The sequence below is a fragment of the Arachis ipaensis genome, chromosome B01 (genome assembly GCF_000816755.2).
Source record: "Arachis ipaensis cultivar K30076 chromosome B01, Araip1.1, whole genome shotgun sequence".
Classification (NCBI taxonomy): domain Eukaryota; kingdom Viridiplantae; phylum Streptophyta; class Magnoliopsida; order Fabales; family Fabaceae; genus Arachis; species Arachis ipaensis.
This window is the reverse complement of record NC_029785.2, coordinates 137075702-137088191: the sequence shown is the minus strand read 5'-3', so window position 1 is coordinate 137088191 and position 12490 is coordinate 137075702. Positions and strand designations below refer to the sequence as shown.

At 33.5% G+C, this 12490-nt stretch overlaps 1 protein-coding gene and 1 pseudogene across 3 annotated transcripts; both read left to right on the top strand.

Annotated features, from left to right (window-relative positions):
* LOC107643269 overlaps nt 1-3176 on the top strand; it is an 8720-nt pseudogene extending 5544 nt beyond the window's left edge.
* LOC107643251 (diacylglycerol O-acyltransferase 1A) lies at nt 5861-11842 on the top strand. Of its 3 annotated transcripts, none has more exons than XM_016346849.2 (16): nt 5864-6506; nt 6638-6721; nt 6854-6927; nt 7349-7424; nt 7581-7648; nt 8143-8266; nt 8580-8678; nt 9349-9450; nt 9539-9675; nt 9853-9934; nt 10060-10080; nt 10452-10514; nt 10849-10896; nt 11064-11126; nt 11299-11352; nt 11465-11842. In XM_016346849.2, exons 1-16 carry the CDS (start codon nt 6162-6164, stop codon nt 11567-11569), a joined length of 1545 nt encoding a protein of 514 aa, XP_016202335.1. In that variant the 5' UTR covers nt 5864-6161; the 3' UTR covers nt 11570-11842. The 3 variants fall into 3 exon arrangements, with proteins under 3 accessions (XP_020963034.1, XP_016202335.1, XP_016202340.1); XM_016346854.2 differs by having other exon boundaries at nt 5866-6506; nt 6641-6721; nt 11465-11775; XM_021107375.1 differs by lacking the exon at nt 10060-10080 and having other exon boundaries at nt 5861-6506; nt 11465-11775.

Sequence of the window (12490 nt, the reverse complement as noted above, 5' to 3'; positions counted from 1 at the left end):
TGAGGATACAATTAAAGTGGTTAAAATCTTAATTTAATAATTTTTAAATTTTGTATATTGAATAAATCAACTAATATTTAAATTGTGTATATATAAAATAATTCTCTTATTTAAATTATATTATAATTTTAAATTATATCAATTATATTATATGTAAATAAAAATTCAATCATCTATATTAAAGATATTTAACTAAACTGATCTTTTGTGTATATATAAAATTTTTTACATCTTATTTAATTTGCCATTTATCTTTCTATTTTTTATCATTTATCTTATGGATTTTTTGTGTATATATAAAGTTCGAGAAGACTATTTATTATTTTAACTAATTTGGTATTCGTTATTATTTTGTCGATTAATCCACTAGAGAACCCTTGTTTCTTTTCTCACTTCACAAACACACACTCTTATTCTCTCCTTAACTCCGCGGCGTAGATCCGAGGAGTTTGGGAAACCCTAACTCCGCTCGATCTTCTTCCACTGCAAACATCTTCGTCTTCTTCATCATCAACATCAACGTCAATATCAACATCATCATCCGCAGGTGAATCTCTTCTCGATTCAACGATCTTGTTATCCCAGTCTTTCAGTCTCTTCTGATTAACTGTATATATGTTCTTTTATTTTTTATTTTTCCTTTGCTGCTATTCGTTATTGTTGAGCGGATGTTGTTTTATGCAAGTTAACGCTTGTTTCGTATTATGGTTCGAGCCTTTTTGAAACTAAAACTTTTTGTATCAGCAAGTGATTCACATCAATTTTTTATTACGGTTAGAGCTTATGCTGATTCGATATTTATTTTTTTTTATGTTTTTTGGTTTCCATCAAGTTGTTTTTATGGTGCTGATTCTGTAATTATTTGCGTGGCATAATTGTTTCTGTTGTTGTATTTGTTTTGGTGTTGCAGTCATGGCAGGAGCTGCACCTGAGGGAACACAGTTCGATGCTCGTCAATTTGATGCCAAAATGAATGATTTGTAAGTGCTTTCCCTTTTTCCTCGTTATCATTCCAACATAGTTATTTTTTTGGGGTTGAATTTATGGTTCATTGTCATATCTTGGATTCACAGACTCACAGCTGATGGACAGGACTTCTTCACATCTTATGATGAGGTGTACGATAGCTTTGATGCTATGGGTTTGCAAGAGAATCTCCTCAGAGGCATTTATGCCTATGGTAAACTTTTACTAGTCCCTTTAATTTATATGTTTTTTAGAAAATGTATTTAATCGATAATGTATGGTGGCAGCATAGAACTTAGCATGTGTTCGATTTGTTCTGCTTATTATGCGTAAACTGCCCTGTTTGTTTGTCCCACTAATGTTGTCATGTAATTTTAGTTGAAATTTTGGAATGTAAAACTAGTATGATTTGTTCTGTAGGTTTTGAAAAGCCATCGGCTATTCAGCAAAGGGGAATTGTCCCATTCTGCAAGGGACTTGATGTTATTCAACAGGCCCAATCTGGAACTGGAAAAACTGCAACTTTCTGCTCTGGGATCTTGCAGCAACTTGACTACAGCCTGACTGAATGTCAGGCCTTGGTTTTAGCACCAACCCGTGAGCTTGCTCAGCAAATTGAGAAGGTTATGCGAGCGCTTGGTGATTATCTAGGTGTGAAGGTTCATGCCTGTGTGGGAGGCACCAGTGTTCGTGAAGACCAACGTATTCTAGCCAGCGGTGTTCATGTTGTTGTTGGTACTCCTGGACGTGTCTTTGATATGCTGCGCAGACAGTCACTTCAGCCGGATCACATTAAAATGTTTGTGTTGGATGAGGCCGATGAAATGCTTTCAAGGGGTTTTAAAGACCAGGTACTTCTTTATTTACTTGATTACTAATGTTTTCATATTTCACTTTATTATCAAGTTTTATAGATATGTAAAATCATCCCATGCAAACCTGTATTTTTTACCCTAGCCCATCATTAATTCCTACTTTATCTAATCGATTGTATTTTCTTCTCTTCTATTTCTGACTGTTTAATGTTTATACTTTCAAGTGCCCTCAGTTTTTTTATATTCATTGTCTGTTAAAAGTTCTTGAAATTTAGTGATTATTAATTTCTAGTTGAAGATAAATGTTACTTTGTTTCAATCAGTTTAAGCTTGTCACAGTTTTTGGCCATTGGTGTTGAATCATGAAAATTTGGTTTTGTTATTTGTATAACTTCTTTATCCATCATCTGCTTCCTTGTTATCAGATCTACGATATATTCCAGTTGCTGCCATCTAAGATTCAGGTAGGAGTTTTCTCTGCCACAATGCCACCTGAGGCCCTTGAAATTACTAGGAAGTTCATGAACAAACCTGTGAGGATCCTTGTGAAGCGTGACGAGCTCACTTTGGAGGGTATAAAGCAGTTTTATGTCAATTGTGAGAGAGAGGAATGGAAGCTCGACACACTTTGTGATCTGTACGAGACATTAGCCATTACCCAGAGTGTCATTTTTGTCAACACCAGAAGGAAGGTCGATTGGTTGACTGACAAGATGCGAAGCCGAGACCACACGGTGTCAGCCACCCACGGAGACATGGACCAGAATACGAGGGACATCATTATGCGGGAATTCCGATCTGGGTCTTCCCGTGTTCTTATAACAACCGATCTTCTGGCACGTGGTATTGATGTTCAGCAAGTGTCTCTTGTTATAAACTATGATCTCCCTACACAGCCTGAGAACTATCTCCACCGTATTGGTCGTAGTGGTCGGTTTGGTAGGAAGGGTGTTGCCATCAACTTTGTCACGAAGGATGATGAAAGAATGCTGTTTGACATCCAGAAGTTTTATAATGTGCAAATCGAGGAGCTGCCTGCAAATGTTGCTGAACTCCTCTGAAGAGATTTTGTCTTTCAACATGTTAGAGGAATACTAGTTTATGTTCGGTGAAGGTGTCCTTTTTTTTTTGTTCTTTTTTTCTTTTTGGGGTGATGATGTTTGGTTAAGTTTTATGTAATGTTTCTTCTCTCTCTCCGCGAACCCTTTTTTTTTCTCCCTAGTTTGTTATTTCGTTTGAAACCCCTTTTTTAATTGGCCTAGTAAGTTTATTTAGATTGTTAGTCGCTTCAACATCTAAGTGATAGGGTACTTGCAATGTGGAAACCCATTATTGCCCATTTTGGTGTATGCTTGTCGCACATTTCTACAAGGTAATTTGTCTAATATTACTTTACGATGTTTAGGGTTTTTTAAGAATATATTGACTGTTTTGTTTCATAAAGTAATTTGCTAGCATGGGTATAACGTTTTACGCTTTTACGTTACATTTTTGTCTTAACATTGACCATTTTGTTACGAATTCGTGGTGGTTTGAATTAGTTATTTCACTTATTTGACTTTTCATATATGTACCCGTCACTTCTACTATGCTTCGTGTTTTACGTTGGTTTTGTTTCCCTGTTAGATATACGATGCTTGATTTGTGTTGAAATTTATTGTTTGTTATATATATATATATATATGTCATTACTCTTACCTCTTTATTTGGTAACTGCAATTGGAAATATGATAGAAACAGATAGTACTATTCATTTATGGTTGCGTTTGTGTTTAATGTCTCATTTATGCGCCGGTAACTATTATTTGCGCTGCAATATTCCTTTTGCCAAAAGATAGGCATGGCCAGTTATTGTGTACTTGGAGTATGGTTTTGAGAACCGGACAATGATTTGGATATATCTGTCAAACAATTGGTGACTCAATTGAACTTGCTTTGGTTTCTTTTGCGGAAAAAACTTTGATGAATCTTCTATTTTAAAAACTTCTTTTTGGCAAAATATATATTTTGATGAATCTTTTATTATATTTAGTTTAATTTCAATTGGAATTCTAAATTTTTCGACTTCTAGTTATTTCGATTTAATGAACAATTCGATTTTTAAAATGTTAGATCAGAATTTGGTGGTTCATTATTAATGTCTAGGTGCAATGGTGAAAGTATTTAGGAAATTAACATTTTTGTCATTTCTCTTTTATAATGTAACTTTGTTTAACCACACCTTTACTCATGAGGATGGATCTTCACTCCTTATAATTTTAAATAGTTTTTAACTAGGATTATTAACTTCTAGTCATAAATTATAAATTATTTTAGTATTTTCTAAACACCATTTTGATGATATATATATAGAGAGAGAAAGAAGAGGAAAAAATTTTATGAAAGAAAAAGAAAAAGGAAAACCTTTTTGAGAGCTTCCAAACATGGTCTCGGATTTATGTCCTTTGACAAGTTTCATCCACCATTCGTGGCCATAATTTCAAGTTTCAACAAGGGAATTGAAGTACATTGATTGTCTACATTAGTTTTTTGACTTCTACTATATACATATCCATCCGTCACTTTTTTCTACCCTACACTTTACGTTGTTTTTGTTTCTCTGTGATATACGATGCTTGGTTAGTTGGTTTGCATTGAATTTTGTTACTTATTTTTCATCACTTTGGCAATTACCTTTCATGGTTTTATTGACTGCAGCTTGACATATGTTAAGATTCTAAATTCATTCATATCCACGAAATCGTATGAAAAAAAATGATAAAAGAATAAATTTTCATGATATTGAGTAAAGCAACTCATTTCTTAATCTTTTAAATTCTAACCATAATATTTCACTTAAAAATTCAAAACACTCACAAGGATCTCCAAAGTTGTTTATACTTATAAGTTAAGTTTAAGCTAAGATTATTAACCTTTACAATTACAATTCATTTTAACTATTAAAAAAGAGTATATGTATAAAATAAAAACTCATATGTAATCAATTTTATGTGAAGTTGATAATAAAAAATTATTAAATAATAATTTAATCAAATTTATTAAATTATTTAATAATTTTTAATTATTAATTTTATATTAAATTAACTGCACCTGAATTTATCCGGTATAAACTTCCAAAGCATGAAGCATGGTCTGAAATATCGCTCCTTTTTGACAGATATTATCCTTTTCTTGATGTGTTTGACGAGTATGCCATCATTGATGGCCATAACTTCAAATTTCAACTATGGGAAATGTAAGTACATCGAATCTATCGGTAGGTACAGAAAGTGACAAATAGAACCGAACAGTAGGGCGAGTGAGGATGAGAGGATTTTGATACATAAAATAAAGGACGTAAAGCAACGCAACCCTTTCCCTTTGTAATTAAGAATAAGGTGGCGCCTTACGTGTCAAATCTTAAGGCCTCAACCCCAACCTCTGCTCTATCTCCTTCATCTCTTCTCCATTACTTCTATAATATTCCTTAATTTTACTATACTAAAAATCTGTCTCTATCTTTAATGTACACACCTATAATATAATCATCATCGTACCAACACTTATTCCTTCATAATTGTACAAAATAAAAAGAGAAAAGGACAAATAGGTTCTTAACCTTTTGTTTCATGGATATTTTTGTCTTTGATTATTAAAAAATACTTTTAAATTTCTGATTTTTACAAAATTTAGACAGATTAATCCCTAATGAAGACATTTAGACGGATCAGTTCCTAACAAAAGCATTTGGACGGAAAAACCTATTTGTCTTTTTCAACACTTATCCACTTATTCCTATAAAAATTCATCTAGTTTGAACAAATTAATTAGTTAAACAATTTAACTAACCAATAAAGCCAATAATAATAATAAGCTTCTAGAATGAGCTATAAGACTGTTGGTATTACTTACAGTATTTTTCAACTCGGGATATTAAAGATTAATTCGTTGCGAATATAAACTTCATGTAAAAAGTGAAATTCAAACTTTTGATACTTATTTAAAGTAATGAATGAACTGATTAACCAACCAAATTAGTTGGTTTATTATTTTTAATGATTAGCTCGTGGTACACACTAATTAAACAAAATTAAAAATGAAAAAGGGTGGGAAATTAAGGTAGAAAAGCAGTTATATTCATTTATTCGAATGAGATTCCATTCTCTCTCAGTTCCTTTTCTTCTCAGAACAAAACAGCAACAACACCTTCAAATCCAAAATCAAAACGCTCTCTCTTCTTCTCTGTAATTCTATATATCTAAATCTAAATAAACAAATATAATTAAGTGTTAAGTTATCGCTCTTAAATTAGTATATCTATTAACAAGTTGAAGGTTGATTCGATTTCCTTCACTCGGAACAACACGTCACCAATTTTGCTTTTTCATTCTTTATTCTTCGATGGCGATTTACCAGAGCGTGGGCGCCACCGCCACTGTTCAGGGAGATTCAGGTGCTAACAGCTCTACCGTGCGGCGGAGACGCGGCGGCGGCGCCACCTCTGCTACGCCGTTGGAGAAGGTGGAGCTGGACGCCTTCGAAGGTGAGAGTTCGAGTGAGGAGTTGGCGAAGGATTCAAGCTCCGACGATAACAATAACGGTAATGGAGTGGATGATGCATCAAAAGGCAACCGTCAGCAAAACGCCGCCGATTTTTCCGCCGTGAACTTCGATTACCGACCTTCGTTCCCAGCTCATCGCAGAATCAGGGACAGTCCACTCAGCTCCGGCAACATTTTCAAACAGGTTAACCGCTTTCTTCTCAGTCTCGCGATCCAATTTTTCAGTTGCCGTAATTTCTGGTTATGACTTGAATGAAGGTTGCATGCTAGTGCGTTGCTGAACCTATTCGTTTTACTAATTATTCAATCTAACAGCAGAGTCATGCGGGCCTCTTCAACCTCTGCATAGTGGTGCTTGTTGCGGTTAACAGCAGACTTATCATTGAGAATTTGATGAAGGTTACTAATTATTCACCTATTCACTTTTATTTTAATCTATTTATTTTGAGAAAGGAAATTGTTTTCCATTTTGTGGTTATTTTATTTTGTATATTTGTCTGTTTAAAGATGTGGAATTATTTTGTTTTGCAGTATGGTTGGTTGATTAAGACTGATTTTTGGTTTAGTTCAACATCTTTGAGCGATTGGCCTCTCTTCATGTGTTGGTAAGTGTGGTGAGCTCAAAGAGAACCACCAATTTGGTCAAAAAATGATTAAACTGCTGACAATTAGACCCCTATAGATATATTCTCTTGGGGTGTCTTGATAATTAATACGCTGATATAATGGTACCTAAAAAGATCAAAATTTTGACGAATTGGTCCTTCAAAAACATCAATTTGCCAACAAATCAATCCCTGTAACTTATTTTCTTAATAATAATAAATTCTATTAGCAATAACAAAATTCATGATATTGGTACCACGGACTGATAGAAATTTTCATTGTGACTAATTTGTTAGCGATTTAATCCTTCCGGGGTCAAATTAGTGGTCTCTCAATGAAATACCTTGAGTTTAAATTATTCACTTGGGCATCATTTCTTATAATGTAATTTGACAACAAGTGATTATGTTTGTCTTGCAGTCTTACTCTTTTACTATTCCCTGTTGCTTCCTTCATAGTAGAAAAGTTGGCACAGCATAAATATATTCCTGAACCAGTAAGTTATTCAGCCATTTGACATTTAGAGTTCTATAAGATTGATTGGAACATAGTTATGGAGCCACATGAAATCCTTCTGCCCAGTACAACTCATTAGAGTTTTGGGATGTGGTAAATTATTGCGTGGATAACTAATTTTGACATAATATTTCAGGTCGTTGTGATACTTCATATAATCATTACATCAACTTCACTTCTGTATCCGATTTTTGTAATTCTCAGGTCAGTGTTGTTCTTTCATGTCTTTTTCGAAGTTGACTACAGAACTTGTCTACTTTATTTTATTTTTTTTCTTTTGGGGGGCAGGCAGGATTTTTGATCGAAAAATGCTAAATATTATGAAAGATTTCGTAAAACGACACATGAAATTGAATAAGAGGCATGTTTGATTTGATTTGTGTTTTCTCTCGTTTCTTAAATATTGGACTTCCCCTCAAATGCCTGAAAACCGGTCTTTATTGATCTGCCAAATAAAATCCCTACGAATCAGGTCTGCGTTCTGTGGTCAAGCATGCCATGTGTCCAGTATGGATAAATTTAGTTATAGAATATGAGTTTAAGTTGGTAATGGGCTAGTAATTAATAACCTTGATTATTAACTTGCACATGGATTTTACATGCATTCTTCTATTGTTTATGGAAAGATTTAAAGCTCCTGCTTACAACTGGTTTCCATGATCCTGGAATTGAATTAATTTGCAATTTATTCTTTGCAGATCTGATTCTGCTTTCCTATCAGGCGTCACATTAATGCTATTTGCTTGTATCGTGTGGTTAAAGTTAGTGTCTTATGGACATACGAACTATGACTTGAGAGCACTTGCCAAATCAAATGAGAAGGTAGCTTTTTAGTTTCACATGTGAATTTGTAAATGCAGTATACTTAGGATTTTAAAATCTAGGAAATGCCGGATGTATGTGGTGAATATTTTTTAAGCAGGCAAATCCTGCTCGATAAATTGCAGCCTATGGATCACGAACAACTAAAATTTCATTATTTGCTGATGTGCAGTTTTCTCACTTCTTAATTCTAATAATGTCCATCCTTTTTCCTCTTGATTCTTTTCCTTATTTCTGTGTGGTGCTCTCTACTGATTTGTGAATGTGTGATACATCTATTTCACGGCAACTTATCATTTTCGCTGTATTATAGGTAGAAGGATTACCCAGTACGCTCAGTATGGACTATCCTTATGATGTAAGCATAAGGAGATTGGCATACTTCATGCTTGCTCCTACATTATGTTACCAGGTGACAGCACTTTCAAGTGATTTTCCCTATTCTTCTTTGAATTTTTGGCATATTATTTTCGATTTTCATGGCCTTTCCTGACGAACATTTGGGAGCATCAAACATTGTTTAGCAAAATATATGGCAAAAATCCTTTCTTTATCTATCTTCTGTTGTACTTTCCCTAAGTTCTTGAAGCTTACAATCAGCTTGTTCTGTTCCTAATTCTATTATTCATGCTTACCCCAAAATAATCTTTTGGTTGACATCAAAATTCCATACAAGTTGAGATAATTACTTGCTTACAAGTCAACCAGTCTTTGCTGGTCCCAACACAGTGCCTAAGTGATCTCGTATTAATTTAAAACCTCACAACAAGATTAAGTTTGTATTGCTTAAATAATCAACATTAAAATATGCATAAATTAAGTGTTATCTCCCTGTCCCTGGTTTCCCCTTTATAGCTTATGGATATTCCGGGTATTATCCAAGGTTGCAGAATTTCTCTTACTTTCTATGAGTAATTTTTTGAGTCTCATTTGTTTTTGCAGTTGTCTTGGTAAATGTATCTTTGGGTGGATTGCAAATGTTATTGTTATGGTGACTCTTATTTTGAGTAGAAATTTCTTGCATTGTCTTTTCTACAAAATGTTCTACACCGTTTTGATTCCTGTGGTATGAAATGTTATAGCCAAGCTATCCCCGCACGCCATCTATTCGAAAGGGTTGGGTCTTTCGTCAACTTGTCACGCTGATAATATTTACAGGATTAATGGGATTTATAATAGAACAGGTAAGAAATGCCTGTATTTTTTTCTTAATTCTTATTTTCCCGAATTCTTCAGGTTTTCTGACCGTGCTTTTATGATTTAACTCTGCAGTATATTAATCCGATCGTACAGAATTCACAGCATCCTTTGAAGGGAAACCTTTTATATGCGATTGAGAGAGTCTTGAAGCTTTCTGTTCCAAATTTATATGTGTGGCTCTGCATGTTCTACTGCTTTTTCCACCTTTGGTTTGTATTTAATCTCGGGCTCATCCATTGTTTATATTTGCTGGTGTGTTTACATGTAAACTGAAGGATTGTAGCTCTAGTTACCTGTGCTTAACATGGACTTCTGTACTGTGCAATTTGATTATGATAAAACACCCGTGATCTATCACAAACAATATTTGCAATTTTGCAATGTAGGTTAAATATACTTGCAGAGCTTCTGCGATTTGGTGATCGTGAATTTTACAAGGATTGGTGGAATGCAAAAACTGTTGATGAGGTAATTTCTTTGTCTCGGCACTCTCTTAGGTTGTTTATTTATAATTATTTGTTAAGTGAATTTTTCACATATTTTCCTTTTGTTTAATGTTGTCGTGATGCTGCTTCTGTCGTCGCATTCGTCAGTATTGGAGGTTGTGGAATATGGTATGTCTTTTCCGGACTTAATTTTGAAGACCAAGTTCTCTCTTTATTATTTTTTCTCTTCCTGGGAAATGATTTGCTGGTCTCGTGTAGTGATGAAATTCTTGTGAATATATATTTTATATAGTTATTCTACCAGGTGTAATCATGGTTTACCACTCTTTACATTAAAAAAAGGGTTTACAAATTATAATTCTCTGAAATTAACAAAAGGAAGAAATGGAAGCTGCAGGTTCCATATGTTTCTTGCTGATGTAGTTTCTCAGCTGTTACTGTGTAAATGGTTCTAAAACCATATATAGAACTTTGCAGGTTCATTTGTTATTTTCAAGTGTATTTCTAATCCATTACTCTACTATTCTTTGATATTGCAGCCTGTTCATAAATGGATGATCCGCCATCTATATTTTCCATGTATAAGACATGGTGTGCCCAAGGTAATCAAGCATCTCATCTGTGTTACTGTATCGACTTTGAACTTATGTATTCTAAGCACACTTTAGGAGTTGAAAATTTGTCTTGATGAGTTATGACATTGTCAGTCTATGTTAACCATCTCTGGCTGCCTTTAAAAGGATCATTTAGTGCTGTTGGAATTGAATGAACGTCATTAGTGTTATCCTATTGAATAAATAATAATGTAAATTTTTACTCATAATAATTATGTAAAATCATACTCATAATCACTGTTAAATATTGTTGATATATTATTTTTCTAACTTCTAATTCTAAATATATTTATATATGTACTTATGATTGTGATATTCACAGGGTGTTGCTCTTTTAATAGCCTTCCTCGTTTCTGCTTTGTTCCACGAGGTGTGTAGTTTAGTTCTCTTTTTCTTTATCCTCTTCCCTTCAATAAATCCTTCATTTGTTTCTGGTAGTAAAAGATGCATATGTAAATATGAGTAACATTCTCAATGTCGTCAACAAAGACAACTGAGATTTGCAATCTTTCCTCATGATTTTTCGTCCGAGTGCAGCTGTGCATTGCCGTTCCGTGTCATATATTCAAGCTTTGGGCTTTCATTGGAATTATGATGCAGGTAAAATTATATGGCTGTTACATGTTTTCCTAGGTTTTTTTTTCCGGCAAAACTAACAAAGTTTCCAAGAAAACCAAACTCACATGTAGAATACTGAGAAAATGTTTTGCTGAGTATTGAATCGGTATCATATTTTTGGCTCAATTGTCATGATAATGGATTTTTCCCCCAGGTTCCTTTGGTCCTGATCACTAATTATCTGCAAAATAAATTCAGAAGCTCAATGGTATGTGTGCTGTTTTGAGGTTATTGAAATAGCATTATGTATCTTCCTTTTATATTCAACTTATTGAAAATCTTTCTTAACATTAAAAACATTGTGATTTTCTTCATTGCAGGTTGGTAACATGATTTTTTGGTTCATATTCTGTATTCTTGGTCAACCTATGTGCGTACTACTATACTACCATGATTTGATGAGTAGGAAGGTCAAAACTGAATAAGCTTAAGCAAGCAATTACATCATTAACTCTACATGTGGGTGAGTAATTCACTTATTCGAGAGATATGCTGCTCAATATTGATTTCTGAGGAGGCTATATTCACCTACATATATCTATGTATTCAGTCTCAATACTCAAATCTTCTGTCAATTGTAACAAATATGCAAACAATTTTGAAAGCAATGCACAGGCAATGGTACTGCCAAGTAACACTGTAATAGGTTTCTGTTAATTAATGGAAGAAATGGAATAGCTGTAAATGGTTTGGTTCAATCGGCATCCCTCCATTTTTTAAGTATTATTCTGAGTAGTAAATGTTCTCAAATGAATCCTGCCTAATTCTCAGAAAGTGAAAACTCAAGTACAGTTGACTTCACGTGAAGTTGATACCTGAAAGCTGTTAGATGATTTGACTGATTTAACTAAATTTTCATCTATCAACTCTCAGATATCAACTTCACGTGAAGTCGACTTCACCTGAGTTTTCACATTCTCATAAACTAAATTGTTCTCTCTCTCTTTTTTTAAACAGAAACTTATTAGTCTTTTAACTAAATCTTTTCAGCTGCATGATTGTCTTATTACTCTAAATGTTTCTAAAATATTTTAATACATCAAACACAACTAGCACATCACATGATCCAACTCTAACTCCTAGTGTGCAATTTGATAATGCCGTGCTTCTCACGTGCTACATATTACGTGACGCATTTTCATTTGTTCCTCGTTCCACGCTCAATTAAACTTCTTTCTTTTATTTGGATTTTACAAATTACTAAGAATTTAGAAATAAAAATCTTTTATTAAAAACCCAATTTGTGTAAAATAATTATTTATTAATGATAAAATAATACACAATTAATTATAATTATTTGTGTAAAATTCACTGTTTATAAAAATTAAAATTAAAAAATTATAAAT